Source organism: Urocitellus parryii, chromosome 6, assembly GCF_045843805.1.
Source record: "Urocitellus parryii isolate mUroPar1 chromosome 6, mUroPar1.hap1, whole genome shotgun sequence".
Lineage (NCBI taxonomy): Eukaryota > Metazoa > Chordata > Mammalia > Rodentia > Sciuridae > Urocitellus > Urocitellus parryii.
In genome coordinates this window covers 62046999-62074349 of record NC_135536.1, presented here as the reverse complement: position 1 = coordinate 62074349, position 27351 = coordinate 62046999, and the positions used below count along the sequence as shown (strand labels likewise).

Genomic DNA, 27351 nt, shown 5'->3' with positions numbered 1-27351 from the left:
CCAGTGGTCATTAAGGTTGTTTCCATCATTATAAGTATTACTTGTGAGGCACTTTTCAAAAAGTTACATCTTTGCACATCTTCTTAGCTGACATCCCAGAAATCACAATTGGTAGGCAATTGCTTTTTCTAAGGTACTTGAAAGCTTTTGCTAAAGTGCCCTCCAGATACCAGTTTACGTATATTCCTTAGTTTATAGGAGACTGTCCACAATGTGTTTTATAGTCTTTCCTTGGAGAGAGCAAAGCAATCCAGGCTACGGTTTTTGATCCTAGGAGCAAGATTTGAAGTACTCCAAATGGACAATGGGTAGAGCCAGGGAAGTTTGGTAAATGGCAAATTCCCTCATTCTTGGGAGTAGGTAAGGATTTCCTTTTATGCAGTTAGACCTGAATATAAAATGTGGTGCTTCAAGGGCAAAAGTATTACTTATTTTAACTCATTAAAGTGTTTCTTAACTATAGAAAGATAGCATATATCCTCCCTAAGAAGTTAAGAAGGTAGCTCAAGATGGTGGCTGTTCTTGCTTTGTGGTTAGAGTAAAGACTATTTTCTCTAACTTATACTAAGCAAAAATTCTCTTAAAGTGAAAAAAATTTATGTTTGGGGTTTTCTTTTTGCCATTCAGTTTTTTGGTCAAGTAAAATTAGTTTTATTTATTGAACAACTTTTTAAATGCATGGTTGTGACATCTCAGTTATCTCAACAGAATATCTTCAGTTGAAACAAACATTGTGCACCTTCTTTATGCACACCACTGGGCTGGGTAGAGGGTTGGAGAGGACATAAAGAAAAATATGGCTAGGCTCTACCATTACGTTTCATTCATTCATTTTTGTTTATAAGTTAGAAAATTGGTTCAAAATTGTTATCACATGCCAATAATAGAAATGTGAAAAACAGAAAATAAGAAAACATTATTTATAATTCTAATAATTAGTGGCCACCAATGCTTACACTTTATTATATATTCTTATAATCTTTAAAAAAAACTTGTATCTTAAGTGTGATATTTTTACCTGTATATTTAAATCACGTATATTTAAACATAGTTGAGATTTATTTATCCAATAAACCATTTCTGTACACTTACTATTGGGTCATTATTAGGGTAAATACTGTGAAAGGACATACTCTTGCCACAAAGGACCTCATAGTTTGAAGGACCTCATGGATTTTTTTTGACTATGATAGGTATGGTGTCTTGACTTAAAGAGCCTACCCCTAACCCTTCCTGTATAAGGGGAAATCCATCTGTGTGGGGTTTTAGTGAAAACGTATCTTTGCATCTGAGTTAGTAGATCATTCACTATAGAAGGGATAGCATGTGTCACCCATGTGCCTTAAATTATAACATGCTGAGGGCACTGCAGGTTGTGCCTTGTTACTGAAGAAGAAGGGTGATGGGATACAAGGCTTTTAGAAAGGCCACATATTCCTTTGGGAGGAGTTTGGATTTTTTTTTTTTTTCTGGGCAGTGGGCTGCCTTTGCAGGATTTTAACAGGAGAGGGGCGGTTTGAGATGTTTTTGCTTTGTTGTTTTTAAAGAGAGATAATTTTGATGGTATTGAGAAGGTTAGGGCACAAAGGAGACTGACTGCTTAGACAATTATTAAACATGTTATTGATTCAAGCTATTTTGTTAAATTCTTCCAAAAATAGTTTATCATACTATCTTCCCATCACAATCCTACAGGATAAATACAAGAATTACTCTTTGCATTTCACAGATAATGGCAAATAGAAGATAAAGTGATCATCCAGGATGATTGCAGAGGACACTTTGATGCCAGTATCAGTTCCAAATTTGAATTGCAGTGCTCAGAAGAGAATCTAGTTATATGTGTGTCTTATTTTTTTCAGTAGAGAAAAGAAAAAGTTGAGTCTAAGTAAATTAGAGAGAAGAGCAATTGCATGACAACTGGGTTTATGAAATCCTGCTACAGCTTTTGGATCCCAATTGTACTGGGGCTTCTTTGAAATAAAAGTTACCATACAGATGAGATGACTTAGTTAATTACCTTTCTCAATTTCATCTGTAGCAGGGGTGTGCTACTTCTTTTATCAAATTTCCAGGGTGGTTGTGAAGTCAATGACAACATAAAAACATTTGGGAAAAAAAGAATGGTTTTGAAAGGTTAGCCAGTCAGTGACTTTGGAAGTAGTGACCCAGATTCAAACTTAATTTCCTAACCTGTAAAATGGGGTAGCAATGCCTCCTACTGTACAGGACTGTTGTGAGAATGAACCGAGGTGACATTTTTACGTAAAGCTATTGTAGTCCCTTGACCTAGTATCAGCCAAACTATGTTTCCCTATGTTGACTTGATAAGACCAGATTCTACTTCTTTTGTTCCTTTCTCTCCTAAAGATGTTGTGATACAGGTCCTTTGTGTAAGCATTCTTTAACTAGAGGGTTTTCTGAATAATGACTTTTCTTGTTCTTTTTTGTTTGTTTGTTCCTTTTATGGAGGAAAGTTAGTTTAGGGAAAGGTTTGTAGATTCTATTGCTCTTTAACATTTCTAGTTAAAATCATTCTTTAGACATTTTCATATACTAAATTGGCTTCAGAATTTGTTTCCTTTAGAAAGATGAGGATTTTGTTAGGACAGAGTATGTTTTTTCAATTACCCACGTTGAAGAGTCTTCTGAATACTTTAAAGAGCCCTGGGACTTGAATTCTTGCTTTAATAGTTTTCTGGAGATAGATTTTGGCAACCATTAAACTACTTTGCTTGAAGGATTGTGTGAATCTTATGTGGATTTCTTGAATCTTGGCATACTAAGATAATATTGCAGAGTTACTGGAAACTTGAATATATCAGAGGAATGGCATCTTTACCACTTAAAACAGTCAAGTTGGTGCCCTTTCTCTCCATTGATATTCCCATTGGGTATGACAGGAAGCTGTACCTGATGTTGCAGGAATGTCAAGGTGTAATTACATCAGAAAAAAAATGTGAACAAATAGTGTTTATCAATTCAATTAATCTGAGATTGTTTTAAACCTTCATGTAGGTAATTCACAAAGAAGTCATGGTATTGACTTTCAAAGAACTGTGGGAGACACAAGAGTAGTGTTTACTTTAGCTATGTGTATGTTTTTGTTTGTTTGTTTGCAGGGGGAGGAGCATTGTGGGGTGGTCACTTTTAAGGGCTTATAGAGAACTAGGTTATACAGATCTGTGTAGTGTGGGATGTTTTTGTTGACCTAGAATTTCACTTGTGTTAAAAGTACTTGAGAGAATGAATATTGAGAATAAGGTAGCAGGAGGGGTTGGTCTGAGTTGGGGCATGTCCTGAGAGAAGACTGAGAGGGCTGAGGCTGGAGAAATGGATGAGGGAGTAGTGGGACAGTGACGTAAGAGTGAGTAGGAGGTTGCCCGGTGAAGGCCTCCGTGTGGAGATGGGGCATGTTGACTTGATGCAAAGGATGATAATCACTGACCAAGAAAATTGGACTTGACTGTAGCTTTTTGACTACAGATTATCAGGGCAAATTTAACCTGAGTCTAAGACATCGGTATAAAGACAAAATTGAGACACATGTGGAAACTGGTTTAAAAAAATACCGAAGTTTTGCTCAAACCCAAGTGTCAGGAAAGATGCAATATTAGGTATGTGACCACATTGAGCATTTATCTTTGAATTTTGGGCAAGTTTTGTAGGATTTAGTGCAGAAAAACGAACAGGGGAAATCACACCTGTGACGGTGTTCTACAGATGAGGAAATGAAGAATTACGCTAAGGAATAGAGGTTGGTGTTCCCGTTGAACTCGGGAGGCCACAAGTCAGTGATCCTACAACTCTAGAGAGCATGTGTCCCTAGGAAGACAGGAAGAACTCTGTGACCCCTGAAGGAGTCATCCGACTCCACTTTCATTTTTATTTTGGCAAAACTCTATAGGCAAACCCCTTGGGGAGAGGGACGGGATGGCACTATGGTGACTTTTTGACAGATGTCTGTAATTAATTAAATGAATTGCAAGCATTAGAGGGGGCATGTTTTGTATCCATCAGCTTATGTCTGCCTAATGTCACATCAGTATGGAGTGGTGATGTCCTTCACCTGGAAGGGGACTGGCAGATTCCTCTTTGGTTTCTGCTCAGAGTTCTGGCCTTTCTCTCTCTGATATCAGGATGGTGAAAACCTTGCAGCTCCGCAGCCACTAGCCTGAACCTGTGTACTGCTCCTTTCCCTTTAGAGGCCCCTCTCTCCTCTCTGGGATCCTGGGGAAGTTGAGAACCAGTGACCCTTGTGTAGGGTTTGGCAGCCTATCTGAGGGTTTGCCTTCAGAGTCCAAACATGTGGGGCTCTTGCAAAGGCTTGTATCTGGGAATTCAAGGACCTTTCTGGTTTGGAAGCCAGTCAAGGAGTGCTTGGGAGGAGGAGCCCTTCAGGACAGCGTCAAGTGGGCTCTTTAGCAATTAGATGTAGAATTTTGTAGAAGTGACGGAGAACTTTACAAGTCATCCTTTGGTGTGCGAGTTGTTTTTAAACAGCCAAACTCTTCTGGAGTGTACTTAGAATTTTGTAGAACTGATGGAGAACTTTACAAGTCAGTATTTGGTGAGTGGGTGGTTTTTAAATAGCCAAACTCTTTTGGAGTGTACTTTGGTCTCATAAATTCTATTAAAAGGAAGTTGTTGTCTTCCTTTGATATTTGCCTGTTTCAGAGGAGACAAAGAAATTAAACATTTGCCACCTGTAATGAGTGCTTGTCTCAAAGAAGGCATAGGAAAGATGTTGAACACATCTTAATCAGAACAGGGCTGTTGAGTGAGTGACTGAGAGAATGAATGAAATGCTAACTACCCAGACCCCACGGAGAAAAGCCAGACCCCCCTCTCAGCTTTGTTTATTTTTCCATATCCCTCCTCCCAGTCCCTGCAACTCCTCACAATCTTACACCGCCTTATCTTTCAGAATTTCTCTAAACTTAGAACCGGATTCTCCCCTCTCTTGTACCTTGATTGTGGGCAATCCACAGCAGGAGCTTTTAAAAGTGTAGCTTTCTAAAATGGGGTTCTTTCTCTTCCCCCAATGACTTCTCTTTTCCAAGTTTTTATTCTGACCGAAATAAAACTCTGAAGTGATAGAATCCACATTAATTGATGATGAAGTATATATTATGCATAGACAAGGGGGCAGAATGCCTTGGTTTACAGAATCCACATTAATTGATGATGAAGTATATATTATGCATAGACAAGGGGGCAGAATGCCTTGGTTTACATTTGGCAGAAGTCGAGGCTTCTGATCTGTGAAAGATTCTAGAAAACATTCCTTGCCTTTTGTTTTAGGAACAGTCAAGTTTTACTGATGAAACAATCAACAGCCGCAACAATAACAAATATATAGGATCCCCTGTCTATTAAGGGGAATAAGGTCAGGAAGGTTTATAGATGCAGAGAAAGAAGGTTGGGAATGGGGGAGACCAGCAAGAGGATTTTTTTTCAGTTAGAGAACTACAAGAAAGTTTACATAGTATTTGTGTGTGTGTGTGTGTGTGTGTGTGTGTGTGTGTGTGTGGTGCTGGGGTTTAAACTCAGGGCCTTGCCATGCTAGGAAAGCACTCTACACTGAGCTACATCCCCTGCCCTTTTAAAAATTTTATTTTGAGACAGGGTCTTTGTAAGTTGTCCAGGATGGCCTCGAACTTGCCATCCTCCTACTTCAGCCCCCTCAGAGCAGATGGGATTACAGGAGTATGCTGCCATGGCTCCTGCAATAGATTTTTTTTTAAAGCATGCTAATGCCTGCATTTCTTTGTCCTATCTGCAAAACCTCAAAACTACTTTGAAATTAAATATTGAAGGGAAAAATTAGCATTAGAAAAGATCTGGAACAAGATGGGAGAGGACCCAGGACAGACCCAAAGCACGACACATTCTTTCCTCTCTATTGTTTTCAGTTAAGTTCTTCTCTGTGCCTAGCCAAATGAGAAGGTAATAATTTGTGCTAGTAAATGTTTCTATGAGTCACCTTATTTATGAGGGAAGTGGTTTTTAAAAAATACCTATACAGTTCCTTATTAGATTATAAAATGAGTGTGTGATCTAGTGAGAGAGGTAGTCTTGCAGCCCTAAGCATAGCATTTTTAAAAGATAATCCAGCACCATTAACTGATCTTTTGGAAGGGTGGTGGGCAGATAACTGGATAAAGGTAAAGGTGAAAAATGTCTTATTGAAATGAGAGTAAACTGAACATCAAACAGTGATTCTGTAGTCAGCTGGGTACTGAGTTTGTGGCTAATTTAGGCTCCTGGTCTCTCTCTCTCTCTCTGGTCTGCTTTGACTCCAGTGGTATTTGTTAACATTCACAGGCTGCCTCCGTGATGGCTCCCCACCCCCACCCGGAGTCTTGGGCACACACCCTCCTCTGTGGCCTCAACCACTCTACCACTCTCCCTTAACTGTCCTGCAGTTCCAAACACTGCTGCTTCCCTCTAATAAACTGGGTCTCTCCTAGGCAGAGTCTCCTGTTTTTTGCTCCTTGTGTATTTGGTGCTGAGCGTAATATCCAGTGTTTACTAGACACTTGGCCATTTGAATTACTGTAGAAATGAATAAGCAAAGAGGGTTTAGAAACATAAACAGCCAACCAAGCAAAACGAAGTGAATGCTACCTAGAAATACCCACAGAGGTGTCACGGAGGATGAGAAGTAATTCTAGAGGGAATCACAGAACACTTCCGAGGGGCAGTGTCTGAAGCTTAGGAGGAGTTGTAGATGCAGAGAAACAATGAGCAAAGGATAGAAGCACCGAATACATGGTACAGAGGGGGATGCCTTAGTAGTCCAATGATGGTGCAGCAGAACCGAGGGGAGTTTGGGTCATTACAAATCCCCATGAATGGGGCGCTAAGGACTGGCCTAGTGGTGCAGGGCATGGGTGGGTTCTGGCTGCCACCACGGACTTGCTGACAGACTTTTGGCACATTTGCTAGCCCCTCGTCTCTTTTCCTCATCTGTGACTTGAGGGTAACTCTGGTGCTGGTGTGGGAGAGAAAAGAGGGTGAGGCCCTGAGAGCAGCAAGGAGGCCTTTTGGTCAGCTGGTGCCTAACACAGTGCCTGCCCTCCACGGGCACTTAATAAATAGATGAATTAATGAATGAATGATCCAGAGGAGAGATGCTGGGTGCCTGGGGTTGTACACTAGGGCAGTGACTGTGGCAATGGACAAGTTAACTTTGCTACTTGCTCTTAGCTCTGAGAGGGGTTTAGATGAGAGATATTGGAAAACGTAAAAAATTTTTTAGGTTTTTTTTTTTCTGTGCCAACTAATATGAATTGATAGAAGATACTTATAATACATGAATGATAGTACTTATAAATTACATTTGTAATTTGAAGAAGGAATTTTAAAGATCATATTTCAAGACAATTTGGGGACATTCTGAGAAAGGTGAGTGCCTTTCCACCTTGATGTCTTGCCCGCATTCTGTCATTTCCTTCATCTGTTCGTTTAAGGATGTCTCCAATTTCTTTTTCTTTTCCTTTTATTAGCTGAACACTTTCCAGGTGGTTTTGGCATCTGATGAGTCCGATTCCTACGCCCTCTTTCTTTATCCGGCCAACGGTCTTCAGTTCTTCGGAACCCGCCCCAAAGAGTCCTACAACGTCCAGCTCCAGCTTCCAGCGCGGGTGGGCTTTTGCCGAGGCGAGGCTGATGACCTGAAGCGAGAAGGTTTATATTTCAGCTTGACCAGCACTGAGCAGTCTGTGAAAAATCTCTACCAGTAAGTAACATGGAACTTAAGCCTTTTTTCTGTTTGAATATAAAGAATGTAGGACCCAAATCCTAGTGGCTATAGACCATTAAATTACCGTTTGGTGGCTTATAAGAAAGACTATGCATCAAACCCAGGAATTAGATTGGACCCAGGGAGAATCAAGTTCTCCAAGATGTAGAAGGTCCTTTATTTGTCCTGCCCTGTTGAGTATAGATACCAGAAACAGAGCAGAGTGTGTGTGTGTGTGTTTGCAGAGCCACGGAGGCTTGCTATGAAAAACATTGCTCTTGGAACCACATAAAAATATCCAGTAGTATAAACTGTCTAGGTGGAGGGTTTTCAGGTTAATCATTTCACACGGGAGGATTTAGTCTATCGGACAGGTACTGTTAAAAATTAAATTAATATAATTTAGGAAAAAAATAAAACACATTTGTAAATGTTTAGAAGCCTCAGGAGTTCTCTATGGCTTTATGACCTGAAGTTACACTAATTGGTTTTCCATGGGGTAGCCAGAATTGGACCCATGTCATTGGCTTACTCCACAATTGCAATATTCAGCCCTGACCCGTTTTGTCAGTCCATTTGGGGGCAGTATGATTTTTATTAACCCTGGTATTTTGAGGGTTTTTTGTTTGTTTTGTTTGTTTGTTTGTTTTTGTCTTTCTTGTATCCCTTTCCTGACTACTGGTCCAGAAACCAGATGGAACACATTGTTTATCTTCTAGCCTCCCTTAACTGAGTCTCTGTTTCATTAAATCACCCCTGGGTGTAGGAACACCTTACAGCTATGCATGGCATCTGCTCTGCTTGACTACCAGACCATGGGCACTGCAGCCAGATAAGATTTCTCAGAGCTGACGTTTATTGAAAGCTTATTATTTGCTAAGTATTGTGCTAAATACTTTCCAGGTGTTATCTTAATTAAAAGTCACCAGAATCGCAGGAAGTAAGTACTACTATTTTCTAAATTTTACAAATAAGCTTAGGGAAGTTAAATCAGTTGCCTGTGATCTCAGAGTTAAGTGGCCAAGCCACAGCCCAAGCGCAGGTCAGGAGTGCTCAATTGCTTACTCTGTTTTATGCTGAGCCCTTGTCTCCTTTCCCATTCTGTGACCCACAGGGGACATCTTTTGGTTTCTAGCTAGACTTCTGTGTAGTCTGGACTCTGGGGCAAACTTAGCTCCTTGTTCTCTCTCTGCTCCCCTCCCCTCTCCATCCTCCTCTTTTATTCAGGAGCTTGGGCTCTCTACTGCTCAGATATTATGGAAGTGCTCACAGTGAGCTTGCAGTATACAGATTTTTTAAGAGCCAGGCCCTGCACACCAATGACTTGTGCTCTGGTAATGTAGACAAATAGGTCAGTCCAATCACAGAGTCTAGAGTAAGGGCTGACATCCACACAGGGCCCAGGAGCAGTGGGGCCACAAAGCCCATGGGGAAAAAAGCAGTTGTGTCCCCCACCAGATTCCTGAAGGCCCTGAGATCTAACACCATACATGTGTGCAACAAGCACACAGCACTGCCACTTACCTCTCCAGACCGTCCATGTCTTCATCGTTGATACGTTCCATAAATCTCTTATTGTCTTGAGAATGGAATAAGAAATGGGGCCAAGGCAGGCTCTGAGGTGCAGTTCTGTAATCCCAGCAACTCAGGAGGCTGAGGCAGGAAGATTGCAAATTTGAGGGCAGTTTGGGCAACTCAATAAGACCCAATCTCCAAATAAAAATGAAAAGTTCTGGGGATGTACAGCACCCCAGGGTTCAATCCCCAATATTACCAAGGAGGTGGGGAGAAATGGGGACCAAATGAAGTATGTAAAAAAAAAGTACAGAAAATGCAGAACAATGTGAAATAAAAGTAAAAAGTGCCCGTGATCACCACTTCAAGTGATCAACAGTGTTAGCCATCCTTCCTGTGTTTGAGGTACATACACAAACTTTTTAAAACACAAATTGTTTGTTCACTCTACATGTGGTATTTTCACATTGGTCACTGTCTTACAGGCACCTTTCAGTCCTATGTCTGTCTATATTATCATTTTGAGACAATAAAGCATTGCCTCGTATATGTTCTGCATTGTCCAACTTGTTGATGAACATTTAACATGTTTTTGAATTAAAGGAAGTGACAAATGAGATTTCAGTTCACTCCTAAATACTTTGGTATGCATCACTAAAGAGTAAAGTTATTTTCCTTGTCAATGGAACCTTTCTTTTCCTCAAACTTGTCCTATACTGGTAAATTCAAAGGTCATAAATTAAATAATTCATAATGTTTGTCAGACTCTTCTTTTGCAAACTTAAATGTGAATGTGTACATTTGCATTTTGGTTGATTAAACTTTTCTGTCTTCTGGAAGATAGTAATACTAAGTAGGTAAATCATGCACAGGGTGTGTACTAGGCATTTTGTGTGGTTTTCTCACTTAATCTTTCTAACAACCCAACAAGGAAGGCATTAGCATCCTATTTTGTATCCTGGTTTTCCCCTCTAGGAAATAATTTCTTTCTATCACTAAGCCTTACAAATGATCTGGGATTTTATGATTAACTCAAACTAGTTACTTTCCCATCATACACTATGACAAAATCCAGAATCATTATTTATATGTCATTAGAAGGCTATTTTATTTAGCTCTTATCTACCATTATTTGCGTAGCCCTATCTGAAAGTTTTATAGTTTTCTGTTTCTAAATCCGAGAACAGATTTCAAAGCTGCAACACTTCTAATGTGATGATCAACTTAATATCCTAGACGGCTAGGATTTTCTCGTATCTTCTTTAATTTTCCTTTTTGCTTCTGAACAACACTAATTCTATGAAAATACTGTTTTTGCATAGAATATTGTTCTAAGGATCACAGTTTTATTTTCTGTGTTCTTCTTTTCCTAGATTTACTACAGCAGCAGCAGCAGCTGTGCATACGAGCACACACATACACACACACACACACACACACACACACGCACACAAAAGGGAGAGAATCTCAAATTGTGTTTTAAAATATTTTTACTGTAAAATCCCAGACTGATATGATGAATACCTACCCCCTAAAGCAGAGGTCTCTTGCTTTTGCAATTCAATACATTTTAAATATCTTATTCATTATTCACTCCTATTCCTCATTGCTGACTTTGGAGGAAATTCCATAGCATGGGAGAATTTGAGCATGGTATTTTGTACAAATAGCAGAAGAGTCTATAAACTGGTAGATTCAAGCTAGCCAGACTCTTGCTAGCTCAAGTTTCCTCTTAGTTTTAAAAATCTTATGGATAGTTTTTCTCTTCAGAATGTATCATTGACTCTAAAATAATGGATTATTGGGATATTTGGAAAAATGAATAGAATCATTGATACTTCCTAGTGGAGAAAATGAGTGATCTTTAGATGTTTTTGCAAAGACTTCTCACTTAAGACTCCTTTCATTTTAACAAGCTACATTCTTTTTTTGGTGGCAGGTACCAAGGATTGAACCCAGGGGTGCTTAGCCACTGAGCCACATCCCCAGCCCATTTTTGTATTTTATTTAGAGACAGAGTCTTACTGAGTTGCTTAGGGCCTTGCTAAGTTGCTGAATCTGGCTTTGAACTCATGATCTTCCTGCCTCAGCCTCCCAAACTGCTGGGATTACAGGAGTGCACCACCTCACCCAGATTGACTAAGCTACATTCTTATTTTCCCCTTAAATTTGTTCTGCCTTTGCTCAAAATTTTTTAAACTTTAATGGTTACTGTTTTTTTTTTTCAGAAATTTTTATTTGATTCTCCATTCTCTCTGGATTAGTACATGGGGACAATAATGAAAATGTCTTTTTAACTTTCCTTAGAGTAGTGATAATCCAGGTGCTGACTATCATGATTTAGTTTTATGATATAATATAGATGTTTAGAGCATGGGCTTTGTGTTAGCACTGAATTTAAGTCCAGGCTCTGGCAGCAATTAGTTATGTGATCCTAAGGATATTAGTGAACCTCTCTGATCCTATTTTTATCTCAGTAAAATTAGGCATGATCACCGTCTTTACCTTGCTGTGTTATGAAGAACGTGAAGCACTTGGTACAGGGGCTGGCACCTAATGAAAGTGTATATGGTCATTATTGTTTGGTGAAGAAATTGTAAGCATGAATTTTCTTGAGTGTTTTACAAATTTTCAGATTAAGTAGAGAAAGGATAAATTATTCCCACACTCCTTATTTGTTTTTAAATAGTCATATTTTAGAAAAATATTTGGATTGTAGAGCAGATTTGTAACTTGATAGTCTATATCAAAACATAATGTTAAATTAAAGGTAGTTTATATCAAAATTCTAGCATATTACTTTTACCATGCAAGTCTGCTTTTTTTTTTTTTTTTTTTGCAGTGGGGAGCATACTGGGGATTGAACTCAAGGGCACTCGACCACTGAGTCACATTCCCAGCCCTTTTTTGCATTTTACTTAGGTACAGGGTCTTAACTGAGATTCTTAGTGTCTCACTTTTTGCTGAGGCTGGCTTTGAACTCTCAGTCCTCCTGCCTCAGCCTTCCAAGCTGTTGAGATTACAGGATGCACCCGTATGCCCGACTGCAAGTCTGCATTTACTTGGTCTTATGCATTAGTGAAAACACAAATCTCTTTTTAATTATCTTTCTGTTTTAAAAAAAATTGCTCAATTTTGTGGGAAGGAGGTTGAATGGACATTTTAGTTACAATGTGCTTTTCCTTTCTATTTAGACTAAGCAACCTGGGGATTCCTGGAGTGTGGGCTTTTCATATCAGCAGCAGGTCCCCCCTGGACAACATCAGACCTGCAGCAGTTGGAGACCTTTCCACATTCCACTCTTCAGCTTCCCTGGAGCATTCCTTCAGCCATGCTGCAGCTCTAGAAAGCGACTATACTGAGGACAATTTAGATTATTATGACGAGAATGAGGAGGAGGTTGAATACCCTCCAAGTGAACCAGAGGAGGCATTGAATGGCCACGGCAGAACTGATGTGTCCCTCCACTCGAAAACTAATCAAGGTCCTTTAGGAGGTGGAATCTCTCCTCCAGATTCTGATCTGGCCTCCCCTTTGCCACACCCAGCACCTAGTGATTGGCCACCCTCTCCTAAAACAGAATTTGCTACCTTAGACCCTCAAACTCAAAACGGAGCATCTCAGGGGGAGGTAGGCACCCCAGATTTGGAAGATCGAGTGGAAACTTTGGACCAGACAGACACCAGAAGCCCAAGTCCATCCGAGGTAGATGGAGAGTCACTGGCTCCTCCCAGGGAAGGCCCACCACCCCATCCTGGAAATAGAGGCATCCAGCCCTACCCAGATGGAGGGGCCATTCCTTCAAAACCCCACATTCCTGCCGCCCATCCTGAAGGAGAAAGCGAAGTTGTTCTTCCTAATTACTCTGTGCCAGGTCACCCTTCACCCCCAAATCAAGGGAGGTACACGGTAGGAGCAGGGGACGACATCAGTTCCAGCACTGAGGGTAAGTGCATCAGAAAATCGGGCACTGAGATTTCACTTTTTAAATGCTGGTCTTGGGTAGAGTCGTGATTTTTCTCTCCAGCGAGTAGGTGAAAAGTTTAGCAAGAAGATTGGAACTGAATTTTACTCCCTGTGTTTCAGCAGATAAATTTCTTCTGCCAAACAAATCTTGGCAGGCGGATTCTGGTTGGAGTCTCTTGACCATTAATAATGTGTTTTTAAAAATGAGCCTCACAAAACGAGCGGGGAAGAACTGGTTTGCTTGTGCCAGCTGCGTTCTCAAGTGTACTGAAGTATTTCAGTCTGAAAGTTCAGCAAAGGTGAAGCACTTTGAGGCTTCATGTGCAGAGCAGGGAAGGAGGGCTGAACACTTTGGTTTTGAGTCATGGGTGGTGCTAGCTCTGATGCACAGGCCAGATTCGAGCTGGTTTATGAGACAGTCCTTGCGCTCCCCTTGGTGGTAGACACACTTGTGATGTGTGGGTGAGCAGAGCCATGGGGGGAGAAGATGGCAGCACACCTGTGTCTGCTGTCATTTCTGGTTCCTGGACGTGCAGCTGTGGTGTCCTCTTCCCTGGAGCCTTGTTCTCATTTCATGATTCACTGACTGGAGCTGGAAGGAGTAGGAGGCAGGGCTTCATCAACAGCCTTCTCTTCCCATTGGAGTCTTGTCAGCTCTTTCTTCCTGGGTAGGGCTGTAAAGATGTGAATGGGAAACTGACTACAGATTTATTCCATTTGTTCTAGGGACAGCTCATCTGACCTCTACCAGGAGGAAAGAGCTCAGAGGCAGACACTTTCTTTTACACCTCCATTTTTTTTCACCTTTTCTGTTTTCTATCCTCATTATGACAAAAACATGCCGATCAACAGAGAGAGCCATCTAGGTTCAGCTGTGGCATTGGGCAGCAGGATTTTGCCTGGAAAAGTGCTTATTTCAAGAGGGAAGAAAATATTTTGTGACTAATGTGGTATTATGTAACAATAGAGGAAGAGCATGTGTATTAGACTTGAATCCTGGCTGCCTCAGGCAACTCGCATAACATCCAAATCTCCTGCTTCTTGTAGCTTTATCGGGAGGATTACATGAAATAATATGTGTGAAGTACTTAGTGCCTACACTAGTAGATTCTAGGAACGTGCTACCCATATCCAACAACAGAGGCATGAAATTAGTTTGTGACTTTTGCATGCGAAGCTTCATGAAGGAAAGAACTGTCTTCTTTATCCCTCTATCTCCTTCCTGATTTATGCTTTTTCTTAAATAGTTGTTAAAGGAAGGTGTGATTCAGAAAAATGGACCAATCTACTGCTCTCTAGACTCAGGATGAGAATAAAGTAGGAGCTAACTCCTGAGCACCTTATCATCATTCTAAGCACACAGTTTTTATTTTTGGTATTTTTGTTTGTTTGTTTGTTTTGTTTCATTATTAAATCCCAAAAGTGTTTCTTGGGGAAAAAAAAAGGTGGCTACTGTTACTAATTTTAGGAAATTAAAAACAGTGGAAATAGGGTGGAGGATGGGAGAGAATGAAGAAAGTGCTTATTCAAGAGTTTTGCCTTGACTTGTGTCTAAGGACCTCATTTCTGTAAAGCTGAAGATGCAAGTTTTATTGGAAGACTTCAGAACCTTAACTATTTCGAACAGTCTCCAGAATTCTCAGTATGAGTTCTCTAAAGAAAATTTAAAGCCAAAGTGTCAGAGATTTTCACAAAAGGGGTTTGAGGTAAAGATGTAGTCCTCAAAGGCTTTCCATCTGTGGTTTGTGATTTCCTGCCCTGAGAAGAGTCCCATGCAGTTATCTGTTAAAGACCTAAGAAGGGGCGGCATGTGCTACTTTGAGCTGTGAGATGGAGTAACCGTGTGGGAGATTTGCCATTGAAAAGTGAAGACAGTCACCGTAACACTGGCGGGACATGAACTGTGACTTATGTCAGCTGCTGAATGTAGCCTACCACTGAGAGTTTGGAAATGGCAAAATGCAAATAAAAATGCTAAGTAATACACTGAGATATTTAGGGAAAATAATAACTAGAAGTTTGTAAATGTTGAAGGAGAGCCAGCATTTTTTTAAAGGAATTTATGGAGAGATGGGAAGTATAGAAACATGGAATTGTGTGTGTGTGTGTGTGTGTGTGTGTGTGTGTGTGTGTGTTGAATAAAACATTGAGCCCCAGAGGCATCAGGTAGAGGTGGGCTCACTCTGGAAGCTGGGGACATGGGGGTGGCAGAGACTCACTTAGAATATTGTAACTAGGAACCAGCCATGTGTCATCTGCCTGCCCTTTTCTGCTGATGGAGTAAAAAATGCATGGGTTTTAGTGCCTGGTGGACTTGAACTTGATTCTACCTCTGCTGTGTGGTTTCAGGCAAGACATGGACTCTGTTTGACCCTTATTTTCCCTCAACTATAAAATGAAGATAACACAGACCTCATTAAGTAGTTACTAAAGTTAAAATTGGGCCTGGGAAGCTCCACACCCTATAAATTTTAGTATCCCTTTTAAGCTTATAGTAGTCATCTTGCCAAGCCAAGAAATTAAGATTTAAAGGCCCAGAAAGTATCTCTTGTCTTTTTATCTATTTGTTTTTCTCATTAGGGACTCTTTTTAAAAACTATTTTTTTTTCTTTAAATTCAGAAATCTAGATTCTTTTCAAATTAGGTTTTCAGCAGGAAAGAATGTCCTCATCACACTCAGGTTCTGGCCCCAAGTGTTCTATTTTTATAGACTTGAGAACCAGCAAAGCAGTGGCTGTATGTGTCCTTTCTCTGAGATGTCTGTTTCCAGGGAGCTCCAGCTGTTCGCTGTCAAGCCAGACATTACCCAAGTCCCTGCTATGTACTTTTCTCTGAACTGTGTGCTGGTGGAAGTTTTCATGAGTATTTATTGAGTGCCCACCAGTTCTCTAAGCAGGAGCTTTACTTCGATTGTATTATCTTGGTTAGTCCTCAGAATGGCCTCTGAGGTAGTTCGGTAATCCTTTCCATCTTGCAGAGGCAGAAAGTGAAGGTTGGGAATACATAGTGACTCACCTAGTAAGAGGCTGATGGAGATTCCAAGGAAGAATGGGGAAAGTCTGTGGGGTACCCCAGGGATGGGTGGTCGGTGGATATCACTGTAGTCAGAGAACGTTTGCTGAAGGAGGAGGAGGTGCTCCAGCCAGGCCTCGGGAGTCTGAAATAAGACAGAGAGATAAAGTATGAAATCATTCTAGATAGAAGAATGACAAGAGTGGAGGTACCGAGGTAGAAATGGGGAGGGAAAGAGAGAGGAGAGGAGAGGGAGGGAAGGGGTAAGTGGGAGTCCCCAGAGAAGACTTCAGCCAGCTAGGACCAGGGACTGCCTGTGTTGGGAGTAGCAAGGAAGCAGATTGACTTACGGGGGTCTTAGATGTCCTTAAGCTTGCTGAAGTGCTGCTATAAGAAGCTTAGTTTAATCTTGGCCTGTATGGCAAAAGGAGAGGAGCACTCCATGGGGGATCTTCTTTCTACTTGGATGGTCCAGCCTGAGCAGGATTTCTAAGACCTGAAGTTTCACTCTACTTCTGTTTTGGGGGTGGATGGTGATTGCTGCAGGAGTATATTGCTCACTGGATATCCACCCTGGGATGAGCCTGAGCAGGCTCTGCTCCCAGTCAGTCCAGCCCTTCAGGCATTAAAAACCTTATGTTCCTGGTCTATCTCCAGGTTGCTAAGGCCTGGGGATGAAGGCCCCATACCTGTGAGTACAGCTATATACAGAGAGTTCTTGGTAAGGATCCTGTTCCTTCTCCAGAAGTGGAGAGAGACTGTTAGTGTCATGCTAGTTGATGTAAACTGCTGCCCCCAAGGTCCTGAGCACTGTTTGCCACCTGCGTCACTGTACCCAACACATGCATCAGAAATCAACTACCATGGAGGGGAAGGCAGGGCACTGCTTTTCCTTATAAAGTGGGATGTGGTTCTTTTTTCTAGTCTGGCTTTCTATCAATCAGTCCTGAAGTGAAAGTGTTCATTCTTTTTTTTGAGAAGGCAATGAAGAGTTGTTAAAAGTAAAAGTCACTCCAGCCACCATGGAGGCAGCTAGTGCCGGAAGCCCTCTGTCCTCCTGTGGCAATGAACTTGGTCCACTATGGAGCCTACCTACCTCCCACAGTGGGGCCAGAGCCCTCAGTGAGGAGGGCAGGCAGGCCAAGGGCTGAACACCAGTGCTTAAGTGCAGCTGAAAAAATGAAGATTGAAGGATGGGTCAGAACAGCGCAGCAGAGAAGAACTTTCCACTTTTGTTAAAAATTCCCAATTAGGACAAGTCTCAAGTACTTTGGCAGTGCCTTTGTTTCTTTTCGCTTATGTATCCCCACCCCATTTTTCTTTCTATTAAAGGATATGAGAAGTATAAAAAAAAAAACAAATGGAAAAAATACACGAGATTTAAAAAAATCCTCACATTAAGATTCCTTTAGCAACTCTCAAGCCTCAGTAGGCAAATCTGTGACAAATTGAGCTCATTCAAACCTGGCAGCGTTAGCCCACTGCTGTGTACAGAGATGCCATCAGCTCAGCTCTGTATCATCTCAACTTCCCATGACAGAAGCCCATGGGATCAGAAGAGAAAGCTATGGAATAAAAAATCATTTATCAATATTATAGTCCCCTCTATCTAATTTACCTGGGCTCTGGTTAGAAATACTGCTTTTTTTTTCTTCCTTCCTCCACCTTCTGAAATAGAATCAGCATTTTACAACCAGATACCCCCAGTGATTCTGATGCCCATTGAACGTGAACACTGCTGGTATAAAATGGAAAGAGCATGGGATTTTGAGCCAGAAGATTGCTGATCTCTGTGGGCCTCTGTTTTCTCATCTTAAAAATGGAGATAATATCTCCTTACCATAATAGGAAGAAGGTTTGCAAATACATCCTAATAATAATGACACATGCAAGTGGCCACTGAAAGGAAAAAGTGCCACTTTGTATTAGATGTGTCTATTGGACCATTCTCTGGGCTCCAGATCTTAATTCCAATTCTACACTGCCTCTGTGAATCTAATTCCCATGGAAACTGAGATATTCATTGGCCAGAAGTCTGGATTCTCTTGCTCTGGAAAGATTGTCACACGTGGGTACACATTTCTAGTTCCAATTCTCCCCCGTCCTCAGGGAAGGGATCTGTAAAAGGGACCTGGCTATTGTGCTTCTGTGTTACCTCCACTAAAAAACATCTTCATGTTGTATTCTTGTAAGCTTAAGGCCCAACTGGGCCATAAGCACCCAGCTCCATATCAGATAGATGGCCAGGAATGAGCATAAGTTAATTCCTTGACATTCCACCCACCCAGGAGCTGCATTTGGGTCAAACTCATTAAACATGTTAACTCAGAAATGAGAAGCTTGTGAGGATCCTAGGTGGTCACCAGAAGCTGTCATTAGATTCTTTGGGCTGGGCTAAAGTGCAGATCCCTGGCATCAGCCTGTAGACTTGACTTGGTAGGTCTAAGTGGGGCTCAGAGTCGCCTTTTTTAATAGACATCTCAGGTGATCCTGATGCCGTGGTCTCTGGAGTCCACTGAGAGGAATGCAGCTCTCCCTGTGAAGGGTTGAGGGGTGCCAGGATGAGGGTCAGTTGCTGTCAGGACTGGAGTGAATTTCCCTGAGGTCCCCAGCTGTTGCCAAAGCTCTTCATCCCCACAAACCTACCCTCCACAGGAAACGCAGCACCTCCTTCTAGTTTCCTACACCAAGACTCCAGTTGTCCTGGACTGCCCACTCTCTTTTCCTCACACCCCACATCCAGTCCTTCAGCAAACCCTTTTGGTTCCACCTTCAAAATATCCTAGATTTGGTTCCTTCTCATGTTTTCTGCTAGTAGCTTCTTAAACTACCATGGCACTAGCCCATTCCCGATTTACTGTAGGTTGGATCACATCACTCTTCTGCTTAGAACCCTCCAGTGGCTTCCCACCTTGCTCATCCTGAAGCCCAGATTCTTCCTAAGACCCTACATGGAGGTGAAGGCCTAGGCTACCTCTCTGCCTGGGTGTCTTCCTGCCCATATGGTGAGTACCCTGCCCCATGAGTTCATGAGGCTCCCTCCCTCACACCCTCTACATCTCTGCCCAAAGGTCATCTTTTTTCAATGTCCATGTCATTTAAAAGAATGAAGCACACCTGCCCCCTCCCTTCCTCTTGTCTTTCCTTACACAGCTCTTAACACATCAGCCATACTTGTTCTTAACTGCTGCCCAGGAGAAAATAAGCTTCAGAACAGGGATTCTTGTCTCCCTTGATCCCGGCTCTATCCCTGATTTCTATACCAGAGCTAAGTGTAGAGGGAGTGTTCAATAGATATTTTTCTGATTATTGCATGAATGAAAGAAAATTGCAAGAGGCATTTGCTTTTCACCTAAATTAACAAGCAGCCATTTTAAGTGTTGAGTGTGTAAATCTGTGTGTGCACCTGGGTGTGGAGACTGGTGTGGAAGAGGCATTATAAGGGGAGCAAACTCATCTTTTTTTGTTGTGACTGCCATGGGGCTGGAAGGCTATGTGTGTGCTTGGCTCAGTAACTTTCATCCTAAAATTACAATTTTCTATTAAAAAAAAAACCTATTTAAAAAGATTCTCAGGTGAACATGCCATTAACTAGTTAGCCCATGCAAGAGTTTGAATCTTATATTGATAGCCTTTTTTGGGATTTTTTTTATAGACAAATATAATGTGGCTTCCCATAAACTCACAAACCTTTGCATAATTGTTTATGTTAATTGTGTATGCTGGCTGTGTTGCTGTGACTCTCTTTTTATCTGCATAAAAGCTATGATTATACCAATTTTTTTTCAGTTAAGTTAACTGAACTCTTTGGATCTATACTCTCTCCTCTACCCACTTGATTCATAATCTAGTCTTAGAGTAGGAACTGGGCCAAAGAACAATTCTTTACAAAATTAATGGAAACAGAGGGACTATAACACAAATCCATCATTTCTTAATTTGCGAAACAGTGTGTACAACTTGGTTTTATTTGTGGCTGAATTTTCTGAAGATGCTTGACCTTTACATTTGTATCAGATGGCTTTTTTGCCTTGGTTCTTAGAAGTATGGTAAGAAAAAAAATGTGACTTCTGGCAACACAGGTATGGGGAAGGTAGTGTCATCCTGATTTTAAAGAGGACAGCACCAAAACACAAGTCCATTGTCTGTGCAGAGCTACCTAAGATGGTGGAGCTTAGCAGGGAACACACTTGGAGCTGCTTTACACTTACTTGTGACTTTCTGAGCTGGAAAAACCTGAGACTTTGACACACCCAGGTTACATTCATTTTTTTTTTTTTTAATTCAAAATGGTCCTCTCTCCTTTTTTAAACCAATGGTGGACAATGATAATTTTCTGTACACCAACCTCTATTATATTTTTATCATGATCTGTTCTGCTTCTTTTTTGTCTTGAATTTTGTCACTTTCCTTTTTTAAACATGAAAGTAGTTATGCATGTCATTTTCCTATTTGAAAAGCTGAGTTATGCCTAATTCTCTATTTTTATCAAGCTGGAATTTCTTAGCCAAATCATCAAGGCTTTGTAGCAAATCTTGAGTCACTGACTCCAGGCCTGCTCTGTTCTTAATCAGATTTTCCACTTGAATCAAGGTTATCTATTTGACCTCCAACCCCTCAGCTTGCTGCTTTTTTGTAAACAGCTTTCAAGTACTGTCCAGAAACCAATGGTATTGCTATTCTCACTGCTCCTTGCCTGTGCTTTTTAAAAAAATATGCACCTGGATGATCTTCTCTTCCTACCATTAAATCTGATTTGTAGAGTCTGACTCAAAACTTCCTCCATTGGAGTCTATGCTGACTAACCCCAAATACCTAATCGCTTCCTTATTCTAGGCTCACCATATATGTACCCGTGTCCCAAAGGAGGGTGGTAAAGAGTCGCAGTTAAAATTCCAAAAGCAGACTTCCTGGCTTCCAGTCCACCTTTGCTGTGTACTTCCCGTGTGACTTTCAGTGAGTCACTTTCATCCTCTTTGCTTCCATTTCTTTATTTGCAAAACAGGGATTAGAAACAGTGCCTATGCAGGGCGAGGTAGTGCACACCTGTAATTCCAGCTACTAAGGAGGCTGGGGCAGAAGGATCAAAACTTCAAAGTCAGCCTTGATAATTTAGGGAGACCCTGTCCCTAAAATTAAAAGGGCTCTGAGTGTAGGGCTCTTATGAAAATGAATCTGAAAGTTTTGGAAGAGTATCTGTCATCTGATCAGTACTAAAACGTTCACTTTGTTAACATTTTTATTTGCTGAAACAAGTCTTTGGCTATGTTGTTACATATATGGTACTGTATCTTCTCCCTCTGGTTTAGTTCTCTTCTCTGATGAAATACAAGGTAAATATTGATCTTTTGATTTCTTCCTTCCCTTCCTGTTTCCTTCACAATGATATGTATTTGTGAGTAGGGTAGACTTCCTTGGGAGCTCCATGACAGCATTAGAGTCTCACACCTTCATGCCAATCCTGCCTTATCAGTGGTCTTCTGGAGTCTCCAGTCCACTCCATCTCCTGGGGTCTCAGAGGCTGAGGGGTATACAGCTACTTCACCTCCTGGTGGCCATGCTTGGGATGAGCACATCCCCCAGTGTCCTGGGAGAAAGCACCCTTGTGTCCTTCTTTGAAATGCTCCTCCCACCTCCAGCTGCACCCCATTACATTGGCCATTTTCTTTATGGACAATGACATTTGCTCCAAGTCTCCTGTTTCACTGTTGTGCAACTAGTCCCCACACCTTTTTTTTTTTTTTTGAATGGGTGAAGTACCCGGGGGGTTGGGAGCAATGAGCAACAGTGGCTGGAACATCAAGATTACCTTAACATTCTACAAAATGTGACCATAGCTCAAGCTCTCTACTGTTGCGTGGAAACCATTCTTGTGCTCTACCCTATACAGCAAACCCTGCAATGGTGCAGAATGTTTTAATAGCAGGATTCCCTTCCTTTCTCCCTCCTCTACTCTCTTCTCCCCACACACTTTCTTTAAGTTACATTATTATTTCGTGTATTTATTTATTATTGATTTTTTAAAAAATACATAACAGCAGAATGCATTACAATTCTTATTACACACTTCATATACAAACAGAGATATGAAAAATTAAGCTACATTCTTTAAGGCTCTTCTTTCTCAAAGTCAAATCCTGGGAAGTGAGACCAGCTATAGGTTACTTTTAAGCTCAAGGTTATCTGGAAGAAGAAAAGTCAGACATAGATCACATTCTTCAACTCCTCACCTCTATAATTCCCCTGAGCAGGCCATTACTATCAGGTTGAACCATACAGAGTTGCTAGCATTTGGCCATTTTTTGATAAGGTCAACCTAATGTGCATTTGCTGATTTCCCTTCATTTCTCCGCTCTTGGACCTCAGTGGGGCAGCCTCATCTTAGTTCACCTGCTTCGAAATAAGACCCAGATGACAGCAGTAAGCTGCGCTTCTTGTCAGAGGACAAAGCAAGTTAATTCCCTTGAGTCCAGTGTTATTTCTGTCTCTTAAACATCAAACACCTATTTGTTTATTATAATCCACACTGATTTTGTAGAGCAGATGCTGTGGCCTGATGACGCTGGCAGGCACAGTGCTGGAAATGCTGTCATCCTCATGCAAGTTTGTTTTATTTTTCAGTCTTTACATATAATTCTGCCAGTAAGGAAACCTGTGAACACAACCATGGACGGTGCTCCCAGCATGCCTTCTGCACTGATTATGCCACTGGCTTTTGCTGCCACTGCCAGTCTGGGTTTTATGGAAATGGGAAGCACTGTCTTCCAGAAGGTGATTGGCTGGGGCACAGGGGTGGGGGCTGGTCTGTGTGTGTTCTGCTGGACCTGCTAGTTTCCAGCTACCACTGTGAGCTCTGCTTTGTGGACCTAGCAACTTGCCGGTGCTCAATGAATGAATGTTTGAGGAACAGAGACATTTGGGCTGATTTACCAATTTGAAATTATCCAGAGATGTCCTCCTCCCTTTGCCCCCCAGCTCCTTAGAGCCAAAGGGGACAGGAGGCTAGGAGAAGAGATCCCAGACAGGACCTTTTCATCACTGGATAATTGACTGGTTAGGGCATCATTAAAATGACTTGCTAAGGAGGGAGCTTGGCGAATGGTCAGTGGAATCGTTTTGTCTGTGTGCTCCCCTCTGGAACTTGGCTGATGGCCAGGGCTAATTGGGCTTACCATCTTCTAGGGGCACCTCATCGAGTCAACGGGAAGGTGAGTGGCCACCTCCACGTGGGCCAAACACCTGTGCACTTCACTGACGTGGACCTGCATGCTTACATTGTGGGCAATGACGGCAGAGCCTACACGGCCATCAGCCACATCCCACAGCCTGCAGCCCAGGCCCTTCTCCCCCTCACTCCAATCGGAGGCCTCTTTGGCTGGCTCTTTGCCTTGGAAAAACCAGGCTCTGAGAATGGCTTCAGCCTTACAGGTGAGTGGCACCCTGAGAGGGCTGATAGCACTGCCTTGTGCTGTTGCTCCTTGGGGTAATGTCTTGAGGTTTTATACAGAGCAAGGGGATTTTCTCATTGTTGAACCCACAGGTGTGGTTCTGCCCATAGTTGGGAATGGTTTGGCTTTGTACAACTGAATTTGTGTGTCTATGTGTAGAATTGGGCCTTGAACCCAGGACCTCAGACATGTTAGGCAAGTGCTGAGCTACATCCAGCTGTTTTTATTTTGAGACAGGGTCTCACTGAGTTGCTAAGGCTGGCCTCAAACTTGGGATCCTCCTGCCTCAGCCTCTAGTAGCTGGGATTACAGTGCAGCTACCCTGCCCATCTAGGGCTGATTTTTGAAAGAGCAATTACTTCTAAATGTTCCTGCAGCTGTTCTGAGAAATAGGCTGATTCCATTTGGAGTGTTTGTGTCCTCTTACCCCAATTTGTTGGAGTTCATTTGTGAAGTTTTGTTTGCATTATTGTATACAGATCTATCAAGGAGATGCAAAAGCAATTTACCTACAGGACATCTGGAGATGACTTTACTTCATGGAGGAGGGGCTGCGTTTTCTCCTCTTGCACCTCTACATCCCTTACGTAGAGTGGTGCAGACCAGTGCTTTGCAGACTTTAATCTGCCTGCAAATTGCCTGGATGATTTGTGGGCATAGAAATTCTGATTCAGTAGGCCTGTGGTGGGGTCTGCAATATCTTTTCTAACCAAGCTCCCAGGAGATGCCAGGACTGTTGGTCCTTTTGATAGCCAAAGTGTGGGGGAGACTTTTTGTCTTTTCACTTGAAAAATCTTGTTTCCTTTTTTGCATGTAAAATGAAAGGGTGAGAGAAGTTCTTTCCTCACCTCCAGCAGCAGAGCTCAATGGCTGTTTATAGGATCTTGCTGTTAATCAATATTTGAATAACCTTGGGTCAAAAGTAAATAAAATATAGCACACCAAGTTAAATTTGAATGTCAAATAAGCAATGATTTTTAAATTATAAGTATACCCCAAATATTGCATGTGGTGTATATAAAAGATATATTAATTGTTTATCTGAAATTCAAATTTAACTGGGTATCTGGTTTATGGGTTTGTGTTTTGTTTTTGCCTTACTTATTTTTGCTAATTCTGGCAACCTTGGATAGGTCAAGGAAGTTTCCAAGAGTCTGTTTCTCACAGAATATAAGCTCCTATAAAGAGAAACAGTGCACGGTAATGAGACCAGACACGTTGATTGAACATTTGAGGAACTTAAGGAGTTAAATAGCTGATAGGACTCAGTCTGAATATCAGATGATCTTTTTAGGTACCATCTCCCACAGTAGTAGAAGTTGGGAGGAGGAAACATGAGCTGGGATTGCTGGGGATCGAACCTAGGACATTATGCATCCTAGACAAGTGCTGTACCACCAAGCCTGGGGCCCAGCCCCAGCCAGTACTGGCTGTTATTTAAGCAAGGCTTTTATTAACCTTTTTTTATGAATTCTTTTCCTCACCAGGTGCTACCTTTATCCATGACACAGAAGTTACTTTCTACCCAGGAGAGGAGAGGGTTCGAATCACCCAAACTGCTGAGGGACTGGACACAGAGAATTATCTGAGCATCAAGACCCACATCCAAGGCCAGGTGCCCTATGTTCCAGCAAACTTCACAGCCCATATTACTCCCTACAAAGAGATTTACCATTACTCAGAGTCAGGTATGTATAGCCAGTATTCACCTCTTAGAAAATGGGAATGGTACCTGTCTCCCAGGATGATTACGAAAAGTAAAGGTATAACTACATGGAAAGTCCTAGAACAGTGTGGGACAGATAACATGAGCTCAATACCAGTTTTATTCTTGTTACTCTTATTATGACATAGTGTAAGTGAGCAGAGTGCCAGCTATCATTCACAAATTCCCCACCCAGTATTTTCAAATAGTAATGATATAATTAATAACAACATTATCTCTAGGGGTGGGTAGGGATGATATAGACATAGTCTTCTTCTTTTTTTTTTCCAGTACCAGGGATTGAACTCAGGGGCACTCAACCACTGAGCCATATCCCTAGCTCTATTCTGTATTTTATTTAGAGACAGGGTCTCACTGAGTTGCTTAGCACCTTGCCATTGCTGAGGCTGGCTTTGAACTCATGATCCTCCTATCTCAGCCTCCCGAGCTGCTGGGATTACAGGGATGCTCCACCACGCCTGGCTGAGATGATGTAAATATATACAGATTTTACTCTCCTGGGCATTACAAAATATTGTTAGAATTTGTCCTGTAACCTTGTTTCAGCTGATGATTTTAGTCTGCTTTAAAAGCTACAGAAAGATGCTATAGAGTATTATAAAGCTAATGCAAGATTTGGAGTCAGAAGTTACAAGTCCACATCCTGGGCTTGCCATTTATAACCTGTGGGAAAGATCACTTAACATGAGAGCCTCTTTTCTCTTTCTTCTTTGTACTAGGGATTGAACCCAGGGCTTTGCCTATGCTAGACAAGTGCTCTACCTCAGCCCTATTGTCTCATCTTTAGCATCAGAATAAAAATATCTTTTTCTGTCCACCTTACACGTTACTAATTGGCTGATAAACTGTGTGAGGTGCATCATACTCTGTAAATCCTTACCCATGGGCAAGAAACTGCGGCAGCCACAGGTGGCTGATTGGCAGCATAGTGGTTTGGCTTGAGCTGCTCCTCCCCTGGCCCTGGTTTCTCCTATGGTGTGAGAGCTGGAAGCTGGACAGAAGATGTAGGGAAGAGAATGGGAAGCAGGGACCTGGCCTGTGTTCAGAATAGCCAAAGGCCAGATGACTGCCCTGGGCCCGTCTCCCAGACTGAGAGGAAACCACCGTTTCCTTTCCCTGAAATCCTGCAGACTTAAGTGCAAATCACTGGTAGCTGTCACCTCTGCACAATGTATGGGATGGGCTGGTTCAAATCTTGGGGCAGAGAGCCAGGTGGTCTAGAGTTCCAGTTCCAGTTCTACCACTTGTCAGCCCTGCTTCTCAGGCTACCTACTTCACTTCTGCCAGTCTCTGCTCACACAATGGTAGTGTCCACCTCACAAGGCTGGCACACAGCATCGTCTCTTCCTTATACACCGTGGCAACAACTGTAGTGCCTCCTCCCTCTCAGCACTGTGGCTTCGTATCCACTCTGGTTCTTGGGCTATCCTTGCAAGTCTCCCATATAAATTCAAGGCATTCCCAAGGGAAGTGCTCAGGATTTAGATGAAAAAACAAACAAACAAGATAGAAAAATCTACCTCCATGAAAATCTCTGTATTTAATATTTTAAAATTTTTACCTGTTTGCCTATAAAATGTCTGTTGCAGCTATGACCTCCACAAGTTCCAGAGACTACTCTCTCACTTATGGTGCAATCAACCAAACGGGGTCTTACCGTGTCCACCAGAACCTCACTTACCAGGTGTGCAGGCACGCCCCCAGACACCGGGCCACCCCCACCACCCAGCAGCTGACTGTGGACCGGGTTTTTGCTTTGTACAGTGAAGACGAAGGAGTGCTTAGATTTGCAGTGACCAATCAGATTGGCCCTGTGGAAGGTAAGGTTTCTCATTTGTAATGTTGGGCCAAAGTTCTAGCCTTCTTGAGAATTCTCAGAACAATTCGGAGGTTAGGAAGAGTTTGGGAGTGCCAGAGTCTGTGTGCAGTGCTGGGTG

At 41.9% G+C, this 27351-nt stretch overlaps 1 protein-coding gene across 2 annotated transcripts in view; it reads left to right on the top strand.

Annotated features, from left to right (window-relative positions):
* Nucleotides 1-27351, top strand: part of Nid2 (nidogen 2) — a 59112-nt gene that overhangs the window by 1849 nt on the left and 29912 nt on the right. For both annotated transcript variants that reach the window (XM_026391052.2, XM_026391053.2), the window contains exons 3-8: nucleotides 7512-7744; nucleotides 12457-13208; nucleotides 22862-23011; nucleotides 23423-23668; nucleotides 25176-25376; nucleotides 27004-27234. In XM_026391052.2, the coding sequence (XP_026246837.2) occupies nucleotides 7512-7744; nucleotides 12457-13208; nucleotides 22862-23011; nucleotides 23423-23668; nucleotides 25176-25376; nucleotides 27004-27234 (1813 nt within the window). The remainder of the gene's footprint in view (nucleotides 1-7511; nucleotides 7745-12456; nucleotides 13209-22861; nucleotides 23012-23422; nucleotides 23669-25175; nucleotides 25377-27003; nucleotides 27235-27351) is intronic.